The 27,852-nt window shown below is 40.2% G+C and overlaps 1 protein-coding gene across 1 annotated transcript in view; it reads right to left on the minus strand.

The window, feature by feature from the left end:
• Positions 1-1,769: 1,769 nt before the first annotated feature.
• Positions 1,770-27,852, minus strand: part of LOC306664268 (fibronectin type III domain-containing protein 3B-like) — a gene marked incomplete at both ends in the record, with an annotated part of 37,227 nt that continues 11,144 nt past the window's right edge. The window contains 5 exon segments of the mRNA XM_079145111.1: positions 1,770-2,557; positions 2,560-4,087; positions 4,091-4,731; positions 7,915-8,089; positions 9,909-9,983. Coding sequence (XP_079001237.1) covers positions 1,770-2,557; positions 2,560-4,087; positions 4,091-4,731; positions 7,915-8,089; positions 9,909-9,983 — 3,207 coding nt within the window.

The following is a 27,852-nucleotide window of genomic DNA, read 5'->3' on the forward strand; positions in this document are numbered from 1 at the left end:
CCAGTCTTGTGGTTGTACATGATGTGGAGATTCACAGTGGTGTTATTCATATATGTACATAGGAAAATTAAGTCAGACAATATTTCTTTTATCCAAGGGTTTATGACATATATGAAGGTACTACAACATGAAGAATAAACAGAATTAAATTTCACAATAGGTAATCAATGATGATACTTACAACACTTAAGAAAACAAATGGGGACTTAATATCTTTCATCTGATAGAATACAAGGTAATATCTCTATCTTCTTGTATTTGCTAACAGTAGCTTTGTGGCTTAATTCATGGTCTATTTTAGAGAAGGATCCATGTTCTGCTGAGAAGAAAGTGTATTCACTCTTTGTTGGATGGTATATTCTATAAATGTCTTTTAAGTCTAAATTATTGATTGTGTTATTGGGATCTCTGGTTTCTTTGTTCAATTTTTGTTTTGAAGATCTGTCCAGTGGGGAAAGAGGTATGTTAAAATCACCTAGTATTATTGTGTTGTGGTCTATTTGATTCCTGGAATTCAGAAGGATTTGTTTGATGTACATGGATGAGCCACTGTTTGGGGCATAGATATTTATGATTGTTATGTCTTGCTGATTTATGCTTCCCTCAAGCAGTATGAAATGTCCTTCTTTAGCTCTTCTAACTTTGGCTTTAAGTCCACATTATCTGATATGAGGATGGATACTCCAGCTCTTTTGCTGGTTCCATGTGCATGGTATATTTTTTCCCATCCTTTCACCTTTAGTCTGGGGGTATCTGTTTCTATGAGATGAGTCTCTTGCAGGCCACATATTGTTGGATTTTTCTTTTTAATCCAATCTGCCAGTCTATTTATTGACTGATGAGGTCAGGCCATTGACATTCAAGGTTATTATTGTGATATGATTTGTATTCCCGGTCATTTGGCTCATTTTTTTTTTTTTTCCTGTTTTAAGTTTCCATGTTTGGTAGTGTGTTAACTACATAAAAAAGGTCATTGTACAGTCTACAGACAAATCTTACACAGCCTTACATTTCAATATTTTTCTTGAAAACGAGTGAACCGTGTTCAGGGAGTTACATGCTTCATAGACAGGCAAAGAACTGCAAAAGAACCAACTCAATCACCATTGTCTCATCCTCTCCACCCCACTCAGTCCCTTCCTCTTCATGGAGCCCTTCTTCCCTCTTTTTCTTTTTCCTTGCTGACTCCCTTTCTTGCACCGGGCTTTCCTTCCGCTGGGTGTGCAGCTACGCCCTTCCATATTTTCCCTTCAGCTCCTTCTTTTCCTGAGGCTGCTTCACCTACAGTGGTGCTGTTCCCTATCTCTCCTAGTTTCTCTGCACTAGCACCACCGCACAGGCTGTGCTTGTCCTTGGACGACACTCCGGGTAGAACAAGAAGGTTGAAGGAGGCCTCGCGGTATGCTGGGACCCTTGAGCTTCTTGTTTGTTTCCCCTTCAGGAGAGATATAGGTTTTCATGTCTCTTTCATCATGGGCCTAGTCTGTCTTTGCCATGTCTTCAAATTTTCCTTTTTGCTTAGCAGTCATGGTCTTTCATCTCTCTAAGCACTTCCTCAAAAGCTCTGAGAAGCTGACTGGAGAAGTATTAGCGAGCTTCACCTTGAACTCCTCCCAGCAAGTGTGCACAAATAGTGCATAGATGACATTTGGCCTTTCAGTTTCCGATGAGCTCCTCTGCCCACATTCAGTTTTTCTTCAGTGAGGGACAGCGCAGCGCTGCCAGGGCCTGGCCAGCCCTGACTTGCCCTGGTGCTGTCCCTGTGAAGCTCAACGCACCGAGGTGGCTGTGAGAACAGGGGCCGGAAGCATCAGGCTCCCTTGTGTTTTTCTGGATCTTGGTCTCCACAGCACCAAATCAAAGCACCTCTTGTTTCTGTCCTCCAGCTGCAGAGTGTACACCATGTCATCCGCAGTGTGCGTCTTGGAGTTACTGTCTCCCCATTTTAGCTTCAGGCTCTGAGGACCAGCTGCAGCACATTCTAGCCTTGGAGGCGAGGGTGGTAATGGCCGAGTTTTTGCTTTAATGAACTGACTAAATGGTCCAGCTCCAATTTCATTTATAGCCTGAATTCTGATCCGGTAAGAAGTTTCTGGAAGGAGACCTTTCATAATGTGGGTGGTGGTGTTGCCCACGGTAACGCTAGTGTCTCCAAGATCGATGTTATAAGCGAGGATTTCAGACCCATTATTGCATGGCTCTTCCCAGGTCAGTACAAGGCACACGGAGGGGGCGTCGGGGGAGGCACTGAGGGGCTCCTCCTCCAGGACACAGAGAGTGGAGACGGGATCAGGGGCAGATGCTGGTGTCTGGCAAAGGACAAGTTCACTGTATGGCCCTGCTCCAGCTTGATTGAAGGCCTGAAGTCTACAGCAGTACTGTGCAGCAGGCAACAGGTCTTTTATCTCAAAGCAGGTGTCTGTCCCATGATAAATGAGTTCTAAGGATTCTTCATCTTCTCCCCATTCCAACCTGTACTCTGAGATGTCAGCACCAGTGCTTTCAGGGCTCTCCCAACTCACTAGCACACAGCCTTCAGGCGTAAAAGAAACACAGGTGCTTTGCATTGTCCAGGAGGCCCCGTGGCAGTGGTAATCTCTGACACATCAGAATAGGGACCGTACCCTCCATCATTCAGCGCCCTCACTCTGAAGCGATACACGGTTCCAGGGAGCAGGTTGCCTACGGTACACTCCAGCTCTGGCCCGTGGTACACCTCCGAAGCTACATCCTCAGGTTCCGTCATCTCCACACTGTACTCTGAGACCTCACAGCCATTTGCAGATGTCGGGACATCCCACTCTAAGTGGACTTCTTTGTGCTTTGGTCTACCCAATACCCTCGGTGGTCGACACTGACCTGGTGCAATACTTAGTGTGCGAACAGGGAGACTTTCAGAACACTGACTGTGTCCACCGGTGCTGATACAGCATGCTCGGAGTTTATACAAAGTGCCTGGTTTCAAGTGGGTGAAAGTGTATTCTGTAGCTGATCCACTGTATGCCACTTCCCACTGATTGGCTTCAGAATTTCCATCGGTAATCTCCAGCAAGTACTTAAGGATCTCTGAACCACCATTGTCCTTGGGAGGGTCCCATTTGACACTGAAGCCATGAGATGTGACTGATGTGACTGGCCCTTTAATGAGGGGTCTGGTAGGAGGTCCAGGCCTGTCAGGACTGGTCGTACAAACCAAAACTTCACTTGGACAACTTTTCCCTTCCATATTAGAAGCAGTCAGCCTGAATTTATACTGTGTGCTTCTTTTGAGATTTTTCACAGTACAAGTTAAATCCTCTCCAGTGTATTTTGGGTGGAAAAGGTTATCGTTTTCATCCTCCTGAATATCCAGGGTGTAGGTAATCACTTCCTCAGGTGAACAGCCCTCTGGCTTATTCCACTGCAGTGTGATCCATGTGACACCAGCTCGAACGAGTCTGGGTGCAGAAGGCATCTGAGGGATGTTCCCTAATGTGTAGCACACCACCTCTTGGCTGTAGCCACTGGTGCCGATGTCATTCCGAGCAGCCAGCCTGAATGTGTACCCCATGGCTGGACAAAGCTTTGTCAACTTGCAGTGCTTCTGGCTCCCAAAGAAGCACTGTCTGAAACCACTGTTTCTTTTTCCCTCATCCCATTCCAGAAGGTAGTTGGTGATTTTTGAACCATTGTCAATTGGTGCCTTCCACTGCAAGGTTAGTGAACTTTTGCTTCTGTGTGCCAGCTTAGGAGGGAAAGGACATTCAGGTGCACAACTGTGGGTGGTGAAGCTAACTGGCTCGGAGCAGGACCCCTTTACAGAATTGTACATGGCATATACCCTCACATGATAATCAGTTGCTGGTCTAAGATCTTTCAGGTTACATTCCAATTCTTCTCCACTGTAAATTATCTTGTATTTTCCATCTCGTCCTTTGTCTGATAAGGCAACCTCATAACTGTAGGGGAAGGAAAGACCACCGTGCGGTCCACACGAAAGTCCAACAGGGGGAGCCCAGGACAACACAACAGCTCTTGCCTGAATATTGGAAACCTGTGGCTTCTCTATTCCCGAAAGAATGTCTTGCACCCTCTTTACTTCCAACTCTTACTCTTGCAAGTCTGAATCATTTGACTTTGGACTGCTCCTCGCTCGCCGCTCTGTTTTCTTGATTCCTGGCCCACCACCGCTGCCGCCTCCCCCGCCTCCACTGCCTCCACCACTGTGACCCTTCCCGTAGCCGTTGTATACAGTTGTGCAGTTGCTTTTGTAGATGGATGAAGGAGGGCTATTGAGGCGGTTTTGGCGGTCAATCTGACGGTCCTTCAGTTTTTTGTGTGGAGGTTTGCTGTACTGGTCTTCTCGGGTAATGTAGCTTGACATTCCATAGAGTGGTATAATTTCTTGCTCACCGTATATTGTGGGGGGAAGGTGATGCTGAGGAAAAAACTGAGGTGGCATGTCTCCAGGTCCAGTAATGGGTGGGTAGTAAGCCGTGTGTGAGTTATGAATGAAATGTGGATGGTGGGTCAGGTAGGGGGGCAGGTGGTGGGTTGGAGACATGGCTGAGGGGTAGCTTGGGGGATAACACTCAGGAGACTGGGGTGTGACCACCACCCGGCGAACTCCAGTACTGTCTTCAATCACCTGTGAGATATAACCTGGAGGCACGTGGATGGGAGGAATGGATCCATTTGGTGACATCATGGGAACTTCAGCAGGCCCACTCGCCTTCTCCTCTGAGCAGCCACCTGGAGCGCTAATGCAGTCACTGCAAGTCCAAACGACCCACCGTGCTCCTCCTCCTCCTCCTACTCCTCCGGGCAGGCCCCGGGGTTCAGAAGTGGTCCGAGTCCAAACAGCTCGCCACGCAGCCCCTTCTCTGGCAACCACCTGTAGCTCTGGTGTAGTCACCCCGAATCCAAGCGGCCGCGCTCCTCTTCCTCCTCCTCGTCCTCAGGGCAGGCCCCGGTGTTCAGAAGCGGTCGCTTAGAGTCCAAACAGCTCGCCGCACAGCTTCTCCTCTGGCAACCGCCTGCAGCTCTGGTGCAGTCACTCCAAATCCAAGTGGCCACGTTCCTCCTCCTCCTCCTCAGGGCAGGCCCCGGTGTCCTGAGTCCACACAGCTCTCCTCGCCACTCCTCCCCTGGGCAGCCGCCGGAGCCCCAGTGGTTGCTCCGAGTCCCAGCGCTGTGCCAAGCGGCCTCCTTTACGGCGCTCCCAGTTGTCCGCGTTCACTGCTCCAGCGGGGGGAGGGGCGTCTCGCCAGCAGCTCTACTTCACAAAGTTCCCTGCGTTCCGGGTCCACTGTCCCATCCGGGACGCCTTCCCATCGGGTGAGAGTCACCCGGCTGCTTTGAGTTGGTCCCAAGTGTCTCAATACCTCCTCTTTTGAATCCTGAGTCCTGGAGCAACATGAAATGCAGCCACCCTCTAGGCCGCCATCTTGAAACCTCCCCTCATTTTTGTTTTTTGACATGACTTGGTTTCTCCTTTATTTGGATATTCCTTTAGGGTAGTTCCTCCCTTTGCTAATTTACATCATTATTTTTCATCTCTTCCTCATGGAATATTTTGCTGAGAATGTTCTGTAATGCCAGCTTTCTTTTTGAAAATTCTTTTAGCTTTTGTTTATCATGGAAGGATTTATTTCATCGTCAAATCTGAAAGTAAGTTTTGCTGAGTATAAGATTCTTGGTTGGCATCTATTTTCTTTCAGAGCTTGGTAAATGTTGTTCCAGGCCCTTCTAGCTTTTAGGGTCTGTATTGAAAAATCTGCTGATATCCGTATTCATTTCCCCCTGAATGTAATTTGATTCTTTTCTCTTGCAGTCTTTCCAATTCTGTCTTTATTTTGTATGTTAGGCATTTTCATTTTAATGTGACATGGTGTGGGTCTGTTGTAATTTTGTGTATTTGGAGTCCTATAAGCCTCTTGAACTTGATTTTCCATTTCATTCTTCAGATTTGGGAAATTTTCTGATATTATTTCATTGAATATATCATTCATTCCTTTGGTTTGTTTCTCTGTGCCTTCCTCAATACCAATAATTCCTAATTTTGGTCTTTCATGATATCCCACAATTGTTGTAGATTCTGTTCATGATTTCTTACCATCTTCTCTGTTTGGTCAACTTTGTTTTCTAGATTAAATATTTTTTCTTCGATGTTTGAGCTTCTGTCTTCCAGGTGTTCTATCCTATTGGTTATGCTTTCTATGGAGTTTTTAACTTGGTTTATTGTTTCCTTCATTTCAAGGTTTTCTTTTTGGTTTTTTTCAGTATCTCTCACTCTTTATTCAAATGATCTTTTGCTGTCCACATTTGCTGTTTTAACTGTTGATTGGTGCAATCATTCAAAGCCTGCATTTGTTGTTTCATCTCATTGTTTGCTTCTCTGATCATTTTAATTATGTACATTCTGAACTCCCTTTCTGACATTTCTTCTGCCATGCTGTCATAGGATTATATTGATGTAGCATCTAGGTTCGTTTGGGACATTTTCTTCTCTTGTTTTCTCATATTGCTGAGGTATCTACCCCTGTAGTAGTGAAACTCTGAGATATTGCAGATTTCCTCTATTGACTTATAGTGTCTCTGTAGATTTCCAATAACTCACCTCCTAGCCTTTATTAACCTGAAATCTTGGAGGAAGTTGATAATGCAGTGCTCCTCAAGGAAGCTGCCCCTCTAGGGGTGGTGGCCTTCAAGTGTGTATATTCCCTGCTAGTGGTCAGAGGTACCTCCACTTGTTGACCAATGGTCAGTCAAAATGGGGACTAGCCTGTGGGCTAGGGCATGTCTGTTCTGGGCCTGTGTCTCTGGTTCTTTTGGTGGGAAAGCCTTACCCAGTGGGGAAGCTCACCCGGTGGGGAAGTCTCACTGGGCAGCTCTCTTCTGAGATGTTTCCTTCAGTCCAGAACTACCACCTGAGCTGGGCAGCCTTCATCTGCGACGTTCCCTGGGGTCTGGACCTACCTCCTGGGCCAGGGAGACTCGCCCTGCACCAAAGCCTCTCATTGAGCGACCCTCCTCCAAGAAGCTGCCTGCAGTCTGGTCCTCTTGCTTGGTCCTGGGACCCTCACTCTGCTCTGAAGCCTCTTGCTGAGTTGCCCCTTCTCTACAATGCTCCTGGTTGTCCGGGTTCACAACTCCAGCACGGGAGTCTCACTGGGCAACTCTACCCCACAAAGTTCCCTGTGTTCTGGGACTACCACCCGTCCGGTAGCTTCGTCCAGTGGGAGAGACTCACCTGGAGACTCTGAGCTGGTCCCGAGCCTCTCAATACCTTCTCTTCTTGAATCCTTAATCCTGGAGTGACATGAAATGCAGTCACCCTCTAATCCGCCATCTTGATAATCCCAGTTTTTATTTATAAAAATCATCGGGAAATTCCAGGTACTTTCCTAGTAACATACAGTCCATTGCTTTATTTAAGCCTCTGTATAACCCAGTAGTTGAGGGAGCAAAGGCTGAGGGAGGCCAAGAACAGACACAAGTGTTGCAGAACAATGAATAGCCCCTCTTTTCCTTTTGGTTTTCGAAAACACTTAATGATTTAAAAATTTTTTTTAATTTGTTCTAATTTTTTGTACATGACAGTAGACTGCGTTTATTCACTATGATAGATCGTACCAAAATTGGGTGTAATTGGTTCCTAATATGTCAATTCTGTATACCTTCTTATTCCCTATGTAATACCACATCCACTGGAGTAAAATCAGGAATTGGGAAGAAAAGAGCCTTAACTGTGAAGCTCCAGAAGTTGGCTTGCATGGTGCACCCCCACCCAGCCCTGCAGGAGCCCTCCAGGAGCCTCGGAGCTGGGGCTCAGCAGCACAGGGTACAAGAAGGCCATGGGCTGCTTTTCTCCACCAGCAGACGGTAAATCTAGCTCTCCTGTCCTCCTCTACTGGATACACTGGCAGAGCTCACCGGTAGGGAAGCCCCAGGCAGCCTCCTGGCACATGTCCTGGACATCTAGCTGGCCCAGTGGGCTGGTGGCAGCTCTCGGCTGTCCGGAATTCAAATCCTTCACCCCCTGGGGCTGACTCTCTTCACAAATGAGTATCTGATGAAACAGTCTGCAACCTCTCTGAATTGCCTCATCCTGCTTCACAGGAGTATAATGCCACTCCGCCTTCAGCTGTCCTTCCAGGAGCCACTGCACAGCTGATCACGTGTCTCAGACACCCGGCTTGGGGGCTGGTGCTGGAAGCTTCAGGAATTCAGAGTCCCCACTGGCTGCCTGTGCTCTGAGCCTGCGCACTCGGTTCTGGCAGCTACCCCGCAGCTCCTCCTGCTCGGCAGGTACGGTTCCCACTCTGCAGCGACTCTGCTAGTTAACATTGATCTTGGAGATTATTTCTTTGCTACACCACCACAAATACAAACAATAATAAGAACTAGAAAAGTAGGACCACAACAAACCAAAAAGTGCCGGCCCAACGAGGGAAACAACAGAATGAAAGGCAACCTGGAGAATGGGAGAAAATATTTAAATCACGTCTCTAATAAGGGGTTAATTTTCTAAATCTATAAGGAACCTAGCAACTCAGTAGTGAAATTAAAAAAAAAAAAAAAATGGCCCAATTTACCCAATTTAAAAATGGGCAAAGGGTTTTAACAGGACATTTCTACAAAGACATGCAAATAGTCAACAGATACTTAAAAAGATAATTATCAGGAAAATGCAAATCAAAACTGCAATGAGCTCACTTCACATCAGTTGGACAGATAGTACTAAAAAATAAATACAAGTGTTGGTGGAGTTGTAGGGAAATTGAAATTCTTTTACACTGTTGATAGAGATATAAAATGGGACATATGCTATGGGAAGGAGTATGGAGGCATTCAGAAACTAAAAACTGAACTACCGTATGATCCCGTGATTCCACTGCTAAGTTTATATTAAAAAGGAATTGAAACCAGGATCTTAAAGTGATATCTGAATTTCCATGTCAATGCAACTTTATTCACAGTACATAGTCAAGATATCTGCATCACCAATGAAAAAGACACATGTATATGTGTATACACATACACACACACACACACACACACACACACACACACACACAATGCATACAGAAGATTATTGTCACATTGAAGGAAGAAGGAAATCCTGCATTTGTAAGAATATGCATGAACCTGGAGGATATTATTCTAAGTGAAATAGGCTTGTCATAGAAGAATAAATATTACACGATTCCCCTTAGCAGAGGTATTAAAAATAATCAGCTCATAGAAGTAGAGATTAGGATGGTGGTTTCCAAGGGGTTGTGAGGGTGAGAGAAATGGGGAGCTATTACCCAAAAGGTATAAAGTTGCAGCTATGCTGGATGAATAATTTCTGGAGAAATCAGTGATCATATTTAACAAAATAGTATTGCACATGTTAGGTCAGAATTTAGGCAACTGTAGGAGGCAGAGCAGAGCAACTAAGACGAAGGACAGGGCAGAAGTGGTGACCAATCAAATGGGCTGGAAAATTCCACTGACCCTTAACATCCACCGCTCACTCAGCAGGACCCCCTCACATTCCGGCCTATAAAGACCCTGGGCAGCAGGGGCCAAGCCAATTTTCTCCGGGTCCTTACCTGACCTTGTACCCTGGGGGGTGGGGTGGGGGCTGGGAGTTTCACCCAAAAGCCAAATTCCAATAAAGCTTGCTTCTGCCACTTCTGTCCAATTTTATTTGGCCACTAACCGTGCCCCTGAGCTTACATTTGGTGCTGAAACCCAGGAGGGGTTTTCAGGCTCCCCCCTCCGGGTTGAGGCCCACTCCCTCCCTCAGAAGAACCAGGAGATTCCATTCAGTTCCACTCAGCTCTGCTCCATTCTGCTCCATCCTGTTTCTGTTTATCTGGCATCAGATGGGGTAAGTTAGGTTTTTTTTTTTTTTTCCCATTTGTCGTTCCAATTTTTACCCTCTGTTCCACTGGGGGTCTGTCCGTGGGCACGCCACAGACCGCCTCCTGCTGGTTCCGTTTGAGCTCTCGTCGCTGTGAAGAATGTTCCGGCCTCCAGTTAGCCCCCCATTTATTCTGTTCCGCACCCCCAAAACTTGAAAGATGTTTTGGCTTTTGACCAGTCCACCATTTTTCCAGTGTGCATGAACTGATATTGGGATGCCTTTTTCTGGCTTCTGCATACCTATCTGGGTAAAGTTGGAGGGCTAATGGGAAATACCAGGAGCTCATTCGACCCCAAAACTCCTTTGGACTGTCTCCACCATAATTTTACTAAAGTGGGACTCCCCCAAGACTTAAGCTGTAAACGGCTAGTTTCTTATTCGACCATGGCCAAGCCTCAGTATGTTTTAGGTAGGTCTCAATCAAGATGGCCACCAAAGGGCACTCACAACCATTCTCAAGCTTTTCTTTTTGGAAGAGATGTTCTCCAACTCCTAGGATCCACCCTACAGTTTCTTCCCAGGCACACTGCTAGTGCTCACCTTCTTCTACCTGTTTCATACATTCTCTAGTACCCCCACACCACCTACCCTTCCAGTTTCCAATTCCCTGTACTCACAGGGAAGGACCTAAACCCATTATAAACTGGTTGCTTACTCAGGGACTCCTTGTCCCTACTGACTCCCCTTGTAACATCCCCAGACTGCCAGTACGTATACCACCAGAAATGGCAGATTACATTCTCTCCTTCCTGGGTTTGACTGGTTTTTTCAGACACTGGGTCCCTAATCTTACACTTCTTGCCAAACCTCTATATCAGGCAGCAAAGGAGACTCCACATGGGCCCCTTACCTCCCCCAAGATGATAGCTAACTCTTTTTACAAGCTCAGGGATGCTCTCATATCCTCCCCTGTGCTCTCTCTCTCCCCAACCGTAACCATCCTTTCCATCTCTTCACAGATGAAAAACAGGGTGTTATCACTGGCCTCCATGGACAACCAACTGGACCTTCTTCCAGACCAGTGGCATATCTCTCCAAGCAGCTTGATTCCACGGTTTGTGGGTGGCTACCATGTCTCTGAGCACTGGTGGCAGCAGCTGAATTAACTAGGGAAGCTCTAAAATTCACCCTACTCCAAACAATAACTGTGTCTTCCACCCATCAACTGCAGGACCTCTTAAGACATAAATCCCTTCCACTCCCACAGGTGCTAGAGGTGCTCTGTTCAACTCCTGAAGACCTCTTCAATTACCCACACCCCTCACCTGACCTGACCATTTTTTTTTATTGTAAACAAATGGGATACATGTTGTTTCTCTGTTTGTACATGGAGTAACAGCATACCATTTGTATAATCATAAATTTACATAGGGTAATGTTGTTTGATTCATTCTGTTATTTTTTTCCTTCCCTCCACCCCTCCCACCACTCTTTTCCCTCTATACAGTCCTTCCTTCCTCCATTCTTGCCATCCTCCTTAACCCCAACCCTAAACCTAACACTAATCCTAACGCTAACCCTTCCCTACCCCATTATAGGTCATCATCCGTTTATCAGTGAGATCATTCGTCCTTTAGTTTTTTGAGATTGGCTTATCTCACTTAGCATGATATTCTCCACTTTCATCCATTTGCCCGCAAATGCCATAATTTTATCATTCTTTATGGCAAAGTAATATTCCATTGTACATATATGCCACAGTTTCTTTATCCATTCATCAATTGAAGGACATCTAGGTTGGTTCCATAATCTGGCTATGTTGAATTGAGCAGCAATGAACATTGATGTGGCTGTATCTCTGTAGTATGATGATTTTAAGTCCTTTGGGTATAGGCCAAGGAGTGGGATAGCTGGGTCAAATGGTGGTTCCATTCCAAGCTTTCTGAGGAATCTCCATATTGCTTTCCAGATTGGCTGCACTAATTTACAACCCCACCAGCAATGTATGAGTGTACCTTTTTCCCCACATCCTCACCAACACCTGTTATTGCTTGTATTCTTGATAATCGCCATTCAAATTGGGGTGAGATGGACTCTGAGGGTGGTTTTGATTTGCATTTCTCTTATTACTAGAGATGTTGAACATTTTTCCATATATCTTATTGATTGCTTGTAGATCTTCTTCTGTGAAGTGTCTATTCATTTCCTTAGCCCATTTGTCGATTGGATTATTTGCATTCTTGGTGTAGAGTTTTTTGAGTTCTTTATAGATTCTGGAGATTAGTGCTCTATCTGAAGTATGTGTGGCAAAGATATTCTCCCACTCTGTAGGCTCTCTCTTCACATTACTGATAGTTTCCTTTGCTGAGAGAAAGCTTTTTAGTTTGAATCTATCCCAGTTGTTGATTCTTGCTTTTATTTCTTCTGCTATGGAAGTCCTGCTAAGGAAGTCTGATCCTAAGCCAACAAGTAGAAGGTTTGGACCTACTTTTTCTTCTATATGATGCAGGGTCTCTTGCCTGATTCTGAAGTCCTTGGTCCATTTTCAGTTGATTTTTGTTCAGGGTGAGAGATAGGGGTTTAATTTCATTCTGTTGCGTATAGTTTTCCAGTTTTGCCAGCACCATATGTTGAAGAGGCTATCTTTTCTCCATTGCATATTTTTGGCACCTTTGTCTAGTATGAGAAAATTGTATTTATTTGGGTTTGTGTCCGTGTCCTCTATTCTGTACCATTGTTCTACCTGTCTATTTTGGTACCAATACCATGCCGTTTTTGTTACTATTGCTTTGTAGTAGAGTTGAAGATCTGGTATTGTGATACCCCCTGCTTCGCTCTTCCTGCTAAGGATTGCTTTAGCTATTCTGGGTTTCTTATTCTTCCAGATGAATTTCATGATTGCTTGCTCTATTTCTGTGAGGTACATCATTGGGATTTTAATTGGAATTGCATTGTATCTGTATAGCACTTTTGGTAGTACGGCCATTTTGACAATATTAGTTTTGCCTATCCAAGAACATGGAAGATCTTTCCATCTTCTAAGGTTTCTTTAATTTCTTTCTTTAGTGTGCTGTAGTTCTCATTGTAGAGGTCTTTCAACTCTTTTGTGAGATTGATTCCCAAGTATTTTATTTTTTTCGATGCTATTGTGAATGGGGTAGTTTTCCCAATTTCTCTTTCGGAAGATTCATCCCTTATGTATAAAAATGCGTTGGATTTATGAGCATTGATCTTGTAACCTGCTACTTTACTGAATTCACTTGTGAGTTCTAAAAGTTTTCTGGTGGAATTTCCAGGTTCCTCTAAATATATAATCATGTCATCAGCGAACAGGGATAGTTTGAGTTCTTCTTTTCCAATTCATATCCCTTTAATTTCTTTGGTTTGTCTAATTGCTCTGGCTAGAGTTTCAAGAACGATGTTGAATAGAAGTGGTGAAAGAGGGCATCCCTGCCTTGTTCCAGTTTTTAGGGGCAATACTTTCAGTTTTTCACCATTTAGAATGATATTGGCCTTGGGCTTAGTATAGATGGCCTTCACAATGTTAAGGAATGTTCCCACTATCCCAATTTTTTGTAGTGTTTTGAGCATGAAGGGATGCTGTATTTTATCAAATGTTTTTCTGCATCTATGGAAATAATCATGTGATTCGTAACTTTAAGTCTGTTGATATGGTGAATGACATTTATTAATTTCCAGATGTTGAACCAACCTTGCATCCCTGGGATAAAACCCAGTTGATCATGGTGCACTATCTTTTTAATATATTTTTGTATGCGATTTGCTAAAATTTTGTTGAGAATTTTTGCGTCGATGTTCATTAAGGATATTGGTCTGAAATTTTCTTTCCTCTATGTGTCTCTGTCTGGTTGAGGTATCAGTGTGATATTGGCTTCATAGAATGAGTTTGGGAGGGTTCCCTCCTCTTCTATTTCATGGAATACTTTGAGGAGTATTGGAATGAGCTCTTCTTTAAAGGTTTTGTAGAACTCTGCTGAGAACCCATCTGGTCCCAAACATTTTTTGTTGGTAGGCTTTTGATGACCTCTTCTATTTCATTGTTTGAAATTGATTTATGTAAGTTGTGTATATCCTCCTCGTTCAGTTTCGGTAATTCATATGTCTCTAGAAACTTGTTGATGTCTTCTAGGTTTTCTGTTTTGTTGGAGTATAGATTTTCAAAATAGCCTCTAATTATGTTTTGTATTTCACTCGTGTCTGTTGTGATATTTCCTTGTTCATTCCGAATTTTAGTAATTTGAGTTTTCTCCCTCTCTATCTGTTATTGTGGCTAAGGATTTATCAATTTTGTTTATTTTTTCAAAGAACCAACTATTTGTTTTGTTAATTTTTTCAATTTTTTCTTTTGGTTCAATTTTGTTGATTTTGGCTCTGATTTTAACTATTTCCTGTCTTCTACTACTTTTGGTGTTGGTCTGCTCTTCTTTTTCTAGGGCTTTGAGCTGTAGTGTTAAGTCATTTATTTGTTGATTTGTACTTCTTTTGTTGAATGTGCCCCATGAAATAAATCTGCCTCTAAATACTGCTTTCATAGTGTCCCAGAGATTTTGATATGATGTCTTTGTTCTCGTTTACTTCTAAGAAATTTTTTATTTCCCTCCTGATGTCGTCTATTATCCATTCATCATATAATAGTGTATTATTTAATCTCCATGTATTGGAGAAGTTTCTGTCTTTTATTCTGTCATTTATTTCTAATTTCAATCCATTATGATCTGATAGAATCCAAGGTATTATCTCTATCTTCTTGTATTTGCTAACAGTAGCTTTGTGGCATAAAATATGGTCTATTTTAGAGAAGGATCCATGTGCTGCTGAGAAGAAAGTGTATTCATTCTTTGTTGGATGGTATATTCTATATAAGTCTGTTAAGTCTAAATTATTGATTGTGTTATTGAGATCTATGGTTTCTTTATTCAATTTTTGTTTGGACGATCTATCCAGTGGTGAGAGAGGTTTGTTAAAATCGCCTAGTATTATTGTGTTGTGGTCTATTTGATTTCTGGAATTGAGAAGAATTTGTTTGACGTACATGGATGAGCCAATGTTCGGGGCATAGATGTTTATGATTGTTATGTCTTGCTGATTTATGCTTCCCTTAAGCAGTATGTAATGTCCTTCTTTATCCCTTCTGACTAGTTTGGCTTGAAGTCCACATTATCTGAAATGAGGATTGATACTCCAGCTTTTTTTCTGTGTCTGTGTGCATGGTATGTTTTTTCCCATTCTTTCACCTTTAGTCTATGGGTATCTCTTTCTATGAGATGAGTCTCTTGCAGGCAGCATATTGTTGGATTTTTCTTTTTAATCCAATCTGCCATTTTATGTCTTTTGATTGATGAGTTCAGGCCATTAACATTCAGGGTTATTTTTGAGATTTGATTTGTATTTCCAGTCATTTGACTTATTTTTGTATGTTGACATGATTTGGTTTCTCCTTTATTTGGCTATTCCTTTAGGCTAGTTCCTCCCGTTGCTGATTTGCATCGTTGTTTTTCATCTCTTCCTCATGGAATATTTTGCTGAGAATGTTCTGTAATGCCAGCTTTCTTTTTGTAAATTCCTTTAGCTTTTGTTTATCATGGAAGGATCTTATTTTGTCGTCAAATCTGAAAGTAAGTTTTGCTGGGTATAAGATTCTTGGTTGGCATCTGTTTTCTTTCAGGGCTTGGTAAATGTTGTTCCAGGCCCTTCTAGCTTTTAGGGTCTGGATTGAAAAATCTGCCAATATTCTTATTGGTTTCCCCCTGAATGTAATCTGATTCTTTTCTCTCGAGGCCTTTAAAATTCTGTCTTTATTTTGTATGTTAGGTATTTTCATAATAATATGCCTTGGTGTGGGTCTGTTGTAATTTTGTATATTTGGAGTCCTATAAGCCTCTTGTACTTGGTTTTCCATTTCATTCTTCAGATTTGGGAAATTTTCTGATATTATTTCATTGAATAGATTGTTCATTCCATTGGTTTGTTTCTCTGAACCTTTCTCAATCCCAATAATTCTTAAGTTTGGCCTTTTCATGATATCCCATAATTCTTGTAGATTCTGTTCATGATTTCTTACCATCTTCTCTGTTAGGTCAACTTTGTTTTCAAGGTTAGATAAATTTTATCTTCAATGTCTGAAGTTGTGTCTTCCAGGTGTTCTATCCTATTGGTCATGCTTTCTATGGAGTTTTTAACTTGGTTTATTGTTTCCTTCATTTCAAGGATTTCTGTTTGTTTTTTTTTTTCAGTATCTCTCACTCTTTATTGAAATGATATCTTACTTCCCATATTTGGTGTTTTATCTGTTGATTGGTTCAATCATTTAATGCCTGCATTTGCTCTTTTATCTCGTCCTTCAATGCCTGCATTTGCTCTTTCATCTCCTCATTTGCTTTTCTGATTGTTTAAATTATATACATTCTGAACTCCCTTTCTGACATTTCTTCTGCTGTGCTGTCTTTGGGTTTTATTGATATAGTATCTAGGTTTGTTTGGTACACTTTCTTCCCTTGTTTTCTCATATTGGTCAGATATCTGTGGGACTCTGAGATATTGCAGATTTCCTCTATTGGCTTATAATGTCCCTGTAGATTTCCAGTATATCACCTCCCAGCCTTTAGTAGCCTGAAGTCTTGGAGGAACTTGATAATGCAGTATTTCTGAAGAAAGCTGTCCCTAGCCCGCTACTGGTTCCAGGACATGGAGGTGGCTCTGTGCAGAAAGGCTCTCATTGGGCGGTCTGCTCCGAGAAGCTGGCCATGAAAAGAGCCTGCCACCGGAGGGACTGACTAACCATTTTTGTAGATGGCAGTTCTGTGCTGGGTCCTGATAGATGCCATAGAGCCGCTTACCCAGTGATCGCCACTGCCTCAGTTCTAGAAGCCAATTGCCTTCAAAAAGATACCAGTTCCCAAAAAGTCAAACTCTTTGCTCTGATTAGGGCTCTAATTCCATCCAGAGGTAAACAGGTTAATATCTACACAGATTCCTAATACACCTTCTTGATTGCTCACTCACATTGGGCTATATGGAAGGAATGTGGATTTTTCACTGATGGAATATATGAGGATCAAAGTAAGTGCTAAGAAAGTCTCTGTAAGTAAAGGGCAAATTTCAACAAGTTTGCATGTAACTAAGTTGATTATATGTATGTGAGACAATCAGTTAAAGCTATTTAAGGTTTTTCCTAAGGTCAAATACTAATGTACTGATATAAACCAAAGTTTATATGTCAAAATGTCAAGGATTCCTTTAAAAACACTAATTTACCCTTGACATTGTTCCTGTTAATTTTTATTATTTATAAATTTCTTAAAATGACATTTAAGAAAGAGTGTGATGCACGATAGCAAAAAATGGGACAACAGTGACTGAGATTTTGGTCTCTGATGACCTCATGACTGTAGCCTGGTGCCTGGGAGTGTTCCTGTGCAGGGGCACAAGATGCCTAACTGCTGTGTCAGTACCCTCCCTGAGGAGGCTCTGTGCAGGAATCCTAACAGCTCTGACATTGATCTCAGACACACAGCTCTTGGGCAGGAAGGAATTCTTTTGCCAGATAGCCAGTGTTTCCTCAGCTCCCTTCTCTGGTTCCTGCTCACCCTAAAGTAACTTTGGACAGTGGACTTTCTTGAGAGCTACACAAAGCTCCTAACATTGCACTTTGCAGCTGAAAAAAGTTAGATAGATGTCCTAGTTTCTGTAACTTTCCTGAAAACAAAGAATAATGCTTACATAATCTTTAACCTGATAATAAGACACATATAAATAAAGATTGCTGACATAACTGTTTAGATCTGCATTTCCATCTGAGAACAGAGATCCATCTGATGTCAGCTTAATCTTCAAAAATCTGTTTTGTGAAGAGCCCCGCCTTACCTGAAATAAGGCTGTGCCTCACCCTGCTGCATGTTAGAATGGCTCCAAAGTAAGCCAGTCTTTAATTCATTTAAAGTTGTGTTCAAAAGTTTGATGTTTGTTGTAAAGATTATTGTGATCTCAAACAGGGATATAATGAATAACTCAACCAAAATTCAAGATAGCTATTGCACAAACTGAATGTTTACCATTGGTGATTCCATTTTGTATATTCCTTCTAAACTCTAACTGTTGCCTGATTAATTTTTTGCAGAAGTAGTGCTTTAAGGGCAAACACCATAAATTAACTTGAAATAATAAGCCATCACCTGTAGGACAGATGATGTAGACCCCAATTAGACAAAAGGGGGTGAATAACTGTAAAGTCATAGACATTGAAATTAAAGCCCAGTACTCTGACTTTCTGATTGGTGAGACTGGCTTGCTGGATGGTTAAGATCAAATTTAGAGGTTGATATTAAATACAGAGGCCAAGAAAAGCCAGGAACATGTCAATTTGACTAGCTTGATCTTAGACACCTAGCAAAACAGTTAAAACTGAAATATAGCCATTCTTGGGCATTTAAAAGAAACAATAGTTAAGTGCAACCTAAGATGTACACTTGTGTTATCCGCCCCCCCCCCCCTCGCAGAATAAATAAAGACTGGAAGCTACAAGAGAGAGATTCTTAGGCAGATGTACCTGCTAACTATCAAGAGAAACTGCCAGAATCAGGAGTTTTTAGTCAGTTTAAGGCCTATAGATCCTCCTAAACTACATAGGTAGGCTTAATCTATGCTTGCTAGTATGATTATCTAGCCCTAAGTCACAGGAATATAGAGATCTCTACTAACTACAGGTTATACCAACAAGAGGACTTGGTTATGCAGTCACTGACATCCAAAAGCTAAACTAGAACAGCAACTCCAGAAGGCAGTAGAGGCATCTGCTGCCCCCCTGACATCCCTGCAAAGATGAATAACATGTATTGTTCAAGTTTCCTTGCAAAACCTTCGAGCACTAGATCTGATGGCAGACAAAGGGGGAATATGCCTCTTCCTGAGAGAAGAAAGTTGTTGCTGCATTAATGAAACCTGTCTAATGGAAGCAACGTTGAAACTCTCAGACATCTAAATAAAAGGCTGAAGCAAGGAGAATCAAATAACCCCTGGCCAGGATGGCTGAACTCTGCTCTTGTCACCTGGGTGACCCCTATCCTTACTCCCCTATTTGTGATAGGATTTCTGCTATTGATTGCTCCCTGTCTTCTCAGGTTTGCCCGGAACTGCATGAGTGAGGTTGCAGGTTGACATACAACCAGGTGTTCCTACACTCTTATAGCCGCCTCCCTACCGAACTAGAACTTGAACCTTTTTTTCCCCATGATGCCTCCTAACATGCAGGAAGTAGCCAGATGGACTCCAGCACCCTATATCACCAAAAAGGTTGGGATGTTAGGTTGGAATTTGGGCTACTGTAGGGAGCAGAGCAGAGCAACTGAGACAAAGACCAGTGCGCCAAATGGTGACTGATCAAGTGGGCTGGAAAATTTCACTGACCCTTAACATCCACCTGTCACTCAGCAGGTCCCCCTCCCATACTGGCCTATAAAGACCCTGGGCAGCCGGGGCCATGTGCAATTTTTTCCAGCTCCCTACCTGGAAATAAGATAATAAAAAGACATAAAACATATAATTCAAAGAAAAAGGACCAAGAATAACTAGAGAGAAAACATTAAATGCTACCAGATAGAAAAGACATAGAACTCACAAAAAATCACAAAAAATTAGGTTCACAGCAGATTTTCTAAAATAATGTAAAAAGCTGGAATACACACTATCATTCGGAAGCATATTCTTAGCAAAGCTATCTATCAGAAATGATTCTTAAATAACTATATTTTTAGACAAGCAAAAACTGAAGGAGTTTACAACATATTTAAGATAAAAGAACTTGCAAATTTTACCAGTATGAAGAAAAATCACCTAAAAGAGAAATTCTGAGATACAGGAAGGAAATGTGAGCCAAAAATCAAAGATGTGCATATATCCAAGCAAATCCCAATTGTGCAAGACATTAAAAATTCAAGAAAAAAATATAAAGCATTACAGTTTCTAGACAGAATTCAAACATGAATAAAACAGAAAAATCAGAATTAAGGCTTTCATGTGTTCTTACATATTTGAGAGAAGTATAAATATATTTATTAAGATTAGACATGGTTAAATAACTTCAAATGCTAAATTAAAATGCATGTTTAAATTTGAACAATAACAACTAAAATGATTTAGATTGTATAACCACTAAATCAATACAGGGGAAATGAGCATTAGATAAATATTGTCTTTAAAAAGAAGTTCCACTGCCCAATAGGAAAAGCAAATAGAAACCAAGAAAAAGTGATAAAATTATCTGGTTAATGTGATTTTGAATGCAAATAGTAAGGGCGTTAATTTTTGCTCTTCTCCAGTTTTATACCTTTTCCTTTTCTATCTTATTGAACTGATTCTGCTCTTCAGTATAATATTGCAAAAAGGGGCTTATGGAGAACATCGTCTGATGTTCGAATTTTCAGGGAAATGTTTTTAATATATCACAAAAACACAGAGAAAGCTCTTAAAGGTGGTCTTTAATGAATTCCAGGTGATTTCTTCTATTGCTATGTTTTACAATAAACCTACACAAAAGTTCCTTAAGAGTATGTATATCCCTTTTTCTGTTGATATGACACGGCATATTAAATAATATATAGTGAAAATATATTAACTTACTATAATATATCACAATAGATATATTACTTGACATATTACAATAGATAAATCTCAAGATAATTTTCATGGAAAAAATCAATTTACATATCTATGATTCCATTTATTAAAAAAATTAAAATTCTCAAATCTAAACAATATATTTTTAGAGTTACATTTATGTCTTTTAAGGCATAATGAAAAGCAAGGAACTCATCAACATGAAACTAACCAGTGGTTACACTAGGTATCACAGAGAACTTCAACAGTACTTGCAATATTCTCCTTTGAAACTGGGATTTGCTTTATTGTTTTTATAATATTATAGATATTTAGTGAGAATGAAAGATTTTATTAGTAATAACATGTTTTTAAATATCAGCTTCCTGCAGGAAGAGTGAAGTAGGGGGTATCACAATACCAGAGCTTCAACTATACTACAAAACAATAGTAACAAAAGCAGCATGGTATTGGCACCAAAGTAGACAAGTAGATCAATGGTACAGAATAGAGGACACAGACACAAACCCAAATAAATACAGTTTTCTCATACTGGACTGAGGTGCCAAAAATATGCAATGGAAAAAAGATAGCCTTTTCAACAAATGGTGCTGGGAAAACTGGAAATCCATATGCAGCAGAGTGAACCTAAACCCCTCTCTCTCATCCTGCACAAAACTCAACTCACAATGGATCAAGGACCTTGAAATCAGACCAGAGACCCTGCATCTTATAGAAGAAAATGTAGGTCCAAATCTTCATCATGTCAGCTAGGATCAGACTTCCTTAACAGGATTCCCATAGCCCAAGAAATAAAAGCAAGAATCAATAACTGGGATAGATTCAAACTAAAAAGCTTTCTCTCAGCAAAGGAAACTATCGAAGAAACAATGCGAAGAGAGAGCCTACAGAGTGGGAGAAAATCTTTGCCACTCGTACTTCAGATAGAGCACTAATCTCCAGAATCTATAAAGAAACTCCACTCCAAGAATACAAATAATCCAATCAACAAATGGGCTAAGGAAATGAATGAGCACTTCACAGAAGATCTACAAGCAATCAACAGATATATGAAAAAAGTTCAACATCTCTACTAATAAGACAAATGCAAATCAAAACTACCCTAAGATTCCATCTCACCCTAATTAGAATGGGCGATTATCAAGAACACAAGCAACAATAGGCATTGATGAGGATGTGGGAAAAAGGTACACTCATACATTGCTGGTGGGGTTGCAAATTAGTGCAACCACTCTGGGAGAGCAGTGTGGAGATTCCTAAGAAACTTGGAAAGGAATCACCATTTGACCCAGCTATCCCACTTCTTGGCCTATACCCAAAGGACTTAAAATCAGCATACTACAGAGATACAGCCACATCAATGTTCATAGCTGCTCAATTCACAATAGCCAGACTATGGAACCAACCTAGATGCCCTTCAATTGATGAATGGATAAAGAAACTGTGGTATAGATATGCAATGGAATATTACTCAGCTATAAAGAATAATAAAATTATGGCATTTGCAGGCAAATGGATGAAATTGGAGAATATCATGCTGAGATAAGCCAATCTCAAAAAACCAAAGGATGAATGATCTTGCTGATATGTGGATGATGACACATAATGGGAGGTGGGAGGGGGGCGAGAATGGAGGAAGGAGGGACTGTATAGAGGGAAAAGAGTGGTGGGAGGGGGGAAGAAAAAAATAACAGAATTAATCAAAAACTATTACCCTAGGTAAATGTATGATCAAACAAATGGTATGCCTCTACTTTCATGTACAGAGAAACAAGATGTATCCCATTTGTTTATGATACAAATAATTTTAAAAAATCAGCCTCTAAATTACTCTGTGAATAACAATAATAATTTGCATATAAGGTGAATTTCCTCTGCTTTTTAAGTGTTAATATAATAATTTAAAATGTTTAATAGCTTAACTGTATTCAATGCTTAATCTGTTCCATACTCTGTTGAGGAATATTTATATTATCTCCTCACACACATAATAATTTCATAATGTGTAGTATTTTATCTCCCTTTCACAGGTAAGGAGATGCATAATTAAAGGGATTAACTTATTTATACAGGTATTTCTGATCTGGACTTATATGATGATCAAGAAGCAGAGAAAGACTCCACTTTCCAGATACAAAATATATACACCAAAGGTATGTTCCCATTGACCCCAACTCCTGCCAGCCACACCCTACCTGTCTTCAGTTACCACTCAGTTAATCCCCATTAGGGGATTAATTCACTGATTGGGTAAAGGCTGTCATAACCCCATCATTTCTCCTCTAAACCTTCTTGCATTGTCTCACACATGAGTTTTTGGGGGAACTGCTCACATCCAAGTCATAACAGATTCTAACTTGGAAAAAAAAAAAGGAGTATGGTAAGTAACAGGACAGGGTAACGGTAGGTCTGATGGAGATTTGAGGGAAATGAGGACATGAAAGTGTACTAAGTCACAAATGATCTTCATGGTAAAAATGATTTTAAACCAGATTCAAGACAAAACAATGAAAACCTCTTTAGGGAGATAAGGAGAGAGATCTGCGGAGATAAAGGCAGAATCTTCTCTCAGAACAAGAGGGTGAAGTGTACTGTCTACAGGTGATCTAAACAGAGCACACAAGTACATTAACTTAGAATATTTTGATAAACTCAAAAAAGGAATAGCTAGTGTTGTCTGCAGAGGTTTCCACTTGAAGGAGTTGAGTTTTACCTGGAAATGGGTGAGACTGGGAATCATTGGTTATTAAAAGACTGGTTGGACTATTTGATGTTATAACTACATAAATAATCTTTATTTTATTTTTATTACTTTTTTATTTGTTCTAGTTAATTTTACATGACAGCAGAATGCTTTTCAACTCACTGTTCACAAATGGAGCGCAACTTCTCTTTTCTCTGGCTGTACACGATGCAGAGTCACACCATTTGTGCAATAATACATGCACATAGGGTAATAAAGTCCATCTCATTCCACCATCTTTCCCACCTCCACACCCTCTCCCTTCCTATCATTCCCATGTGACCAATCCAAATTTCCTCCATTCATCCCTACTCCCCACCCCATTATGGATCAGGGTCTGCATATCAGAGATAACATTTGGCCTTTGATTTTTGGAGATTGGCTTATTTTCCTTAGCATGATATTCTCCAGTTCCATTAATTTATCTGCAAATGCCATAATTTCATTCTTCTTTCATGCTGAGTAATATTCCATTGTATGTATATACCACAGTTTCTGTCCATTCATCTGTTGAAAGGCATCTAGGTTAGTTCCACAGCTTAGTTATTGTGAATTCATCTGCTATAAACATTGATGTGGCTTCATCTCTGCAGTATGCTGATTTTAAGTCCTTTGGGTATAAACTGAGGAGTGGGATAGCTGGGTCAAATGGTAGTTCCATTCCAAGATTCTGAGGAATCTCTATACTGCTTTCCAAAGTGGTTGCACCAATCTACAATCCCACCAGCAATGTTTAAGTGTACATTTCCCCACACATCCTCACCAACACTTACTGTTGCTTGTATCCTTGATAATTGCCTTCTGATTGGGGTGAGATGAAATCTTACCATAGTTTTGATTTGCATTTCTCTATGCTAGAAATGATGAACATTTTTTCACATATCTGTTGATCGATTGTACATCTTCTTCTGTGATGTGTCTATTCAGTTCCTTGGTCCATTTATTGATGGGTTATTTGGTTTTTTTTGGTGTTAAGTTTTTTGAGTTCTTTACATGTCCTAGAGATTAGTGCTGTATCTGATGTGCATGTGGTAAAGATTTTCTCCCATTCTGAAGGTTCTCTATTCACATTATTGTTTCCTTTGCTGAAAACAAACCTTTTAATTTGAATACATCTCATTATTAATTCTTGCTTTTATTTCTTGGGCTTTAGGAGTCTTGTTGAGGAATTCAGTTCCTAAGCCAGCATGATGGAGATTTGGGCCTACTTTTTCTTTTGTTAGGCACAGGATCTGTGGTCTAATTCATAGGTCCTTGATTCACTTTGATTTGAGTTTTGTTCAGTGTGAGAGATTTTCTCAGCACCATTTGTTGAAGAGGCTATCTTTCCTCCAATGTATGTTTTTGGCACCTTTGTCTAGCATGAGATAACAGTATTATGTGGGTTTGTCTCTGTGTCTTCTATTTTATTGTTGACCTACATGTCTATTTTGGTGCCAATACCATACATTTTTGTTACTATAGTTCTGTAGTATAGTTTAAGATCTGGTATTGTGATGCCTCCTGCTTCACTCTTCTTGCTCAGGATTGCTTTGGCTATTCTGGGTCTCTTATTTTTCCAAATGAAATTAATGATTACATTTTCTATTTCCATGAAGGATAACATTGGGATTTTAATAGGAGTTGCATTCACTCTATATAACACTTTTGGTAGTATGGCCATTTTTACAATATTAATTCTGCCTATTCAAGAACATGGGAGATCTTTCCATCTTTTAAGCTCTTCTTCAATTTCTTTCTTTAGAGTTCTGTATGTTTCATTGTAAAGTTCTTTCACCTCTCTTGTTAGATTGATTCTCAAACATTTTATTTTGTTTGAGGCTATTGTAATGGGTAGTTTTCCTAATTTCTCTTTCAGAGGATTCATCACTGATGTATAGAAATGCATTTGATTTATGGGCATTGATTTTATATCCTGCTACTTTTCTGAATTCATTTATTAGCTCTAGAATTTTTTGGTGGAATTTTTTGGATCTCCTAAATATAGAATCATATCATCAGGAAATAGTAATAGTTTGAGTTCTTCTTTTCCTCTTCATATCCCTTTAATTTCTTCATCTGTCTAATTGCTCTGACTAGAGTTTCTAGGACTATGTTGAAGAGAAATGGTGAAAGAGGGCATCTTCGTCTTTTTCCAGATTTTAGAGAGAATGCTTTCAATTTTTATCCATTTAGAATGATGTTGGACTTGGGCTTAGTGTAGATAGCTTTTATGATATCGAGGTATGTTCCTACTACCCCTAGTTTTTCTAATGTTTTGAACATGAAGGGGAACTGTACCTTGTGCAATGTTTTTCTGCATCTATTGAGATGATCATGATTTCATCTTTAAGTCTACCGATGTGATGAATTACATTTATTAATTTCCATATGTTGAACCAAACTTGCATCCCTTGGATGAATCCCACTTGATGGTGGGTGTGATCTTTTAAATATGTTTTTGTATGCAATTTGTAAGAATTTTATTGGGAATTTTTTGCACTTATGTTCATCAGGGATATTGGTCTGATGTTTTCTTTCCTTGGTGTGTCTTTGTCTGGCTTTGGTATCAGGATGATACTAGCCTCATAGAATGAGTTTGGTAGGGTTCCCTCCTTTTCTATTTCATGGAATAATTTGAGGAGTATTGGTGTTAGCTCTTCTTTGAAGGTCTTATAGTACTCAGCTGAGAAACCATCTGGTCCTGGGCTTTTCTTTGTTGGTAGGCTTTTGATGGTGTCTTCTATTTCATTGCTTGAAATTGATCTGCTTAAATTGTGTACATCTTCCTTATTCAGTGTCGGTAAGTCATATGTCTCAACAAATTTGTCAATGTTTTCGAGTTTTCTATTTTATTGAAATATGAATTATTTCATAGAAGTATTTTATTTTTTATTTTTGGATTCAATGTACACAAATGGAGTACAACTTTTCATTTCTCTGGTTGTACACCATTCATGTACTCATATATGTACATATGGTAATGATGTTTATCTCATTCCACCATCTTTTCTTCCCTTTGCCCCCCCTACCCTCACTTTCCTCTACAAATCCAAAGTTCCTCCATAATTTCCTTACCTCCCTGCCTTCCCTTTATATATCAGCACCCACTTATCAGAGAAAATATTTGGCATTTGGTTTTTGGGGATTGGCTTACCTTACTTAGCATGATATTCTCCAACTTCATCCATACTATCTGCAAAGGCCATATTTTATTCTTTATGACTAATACTCTGCTGTGTATATATAACACAGTTTGTTTATCTATTCATCTATTGAAGGACATCTAGGTTGTTTCCACAATTTAGTCATTGTAAATTGAGGTGCTATAAACATTGATGTGGCTGCATCTCTGTAGTATACTGATATTGAGTCCTTTGTGTATAGGCCATAGAGTGGGGTAGCTGGGTCAAACGGTGGTTCCATTCCCAGTTTTCTAAGGAATCTCCATGGTGTTTTTCAATGTGGTTGCACCAATTTGCAATCTCACCAGCAATGTATGAGTATACCTTTCCCCCAATATCCTTGCCAACAATTATTGTTGCTTTTTTATTGGAGAATAAATTTTCAAAATAGTTTCTAATTATCTTCTGTATTTCAGTAATGTTTGTTGCAGTATTTCCCTTTTCATCACAAATTTTAATAATGAGTTTTCTTTCTCTTTTGTTAGTGTGGTTTAGGGGTTTATCAATTTTCTTATTTTTTCAAAGAACCAACTTTTCATTTGTCAGTTTTTAAAATTGTTTCTTTATTTCAATTTAATTGATTTCAGCTCTGATTTTAATTATTTCCTGTCTTCTACCATTTTTGGTGTTGATTTGTTCTTTTTCTAGGGCTTTGGGATGTCATGTTAGGTTACTTATTTGTTGACTTTTTATTCTTCTAATGAATGAGCTCAATGCAATGAAATTTCCTCTTAGCACTGCTTTCATAGTGTTCCAGAGATTTTGATATGTTGTATCAGTGTTCTCATTTAACTCTAAGAATTTTATTTCTTCCTTGATTTCTTCAACTATCCATTCATCATTCAGTAGCATTTATTTAGTCTCTAGATGTTGGAGTAGCTTCTATTTTTTATTTTATTGTTGATTTCTAATTTCATCACAGTATGACCTGATAGGCGGCAGACTAGTGTTTCTTTGTTTTTTTTTTGTTTTTTTTTTTTTTTTTTTTTTACTGAGAGTTGTGACATAAAATTAGGTATATTTTAGAAAAGGATCCATGTGCTGCTGAGAAGAAAGTGTATTTGCTCATTGATGGATGAAATATTCTATATATTCTGTTAAGTCTAAATTATTGATTATATTATTTAGTTCTATAGTTTCTTGTTTATTTTATGTTTGGAATATCCAGTGGTGAGAGGGGTGTGTTAAAATCCCCCAGTATTACTGTGTTGTAGTCTATTTGATTCCTGAAATTGAGAAGGGTTTGTTTGATGTACACAGATGCTCCATTCAGTGGGGCATAAATATTTATGACTGTTATGTCTTGTTGATGTATGATTCCCTTAAGCAGTATGAAATGTCCTTTACCCCTTCTGACTAACTTTACCTTGAAATCCAACTTTATCTGATATGAGAATGGAAATTCCTGCTTGTTTACACAGTCCATGCTAGTGGTATATCTTTTCCCATCCTTTCAACTTCAGTTTGTGGATATCTTT

This window comes from Sciurus vulgaris, assembly GCF_902686455.1.
Source record: "Sciurus vulgaris genome assembly, chromosome: 6".
NCBI classification, from domain to species: Eukaryota; Metazoa; Chordata; class Mammalia; order Rodentia; family Sciuridae; genus Sciurus; species Sciurus vulgaris.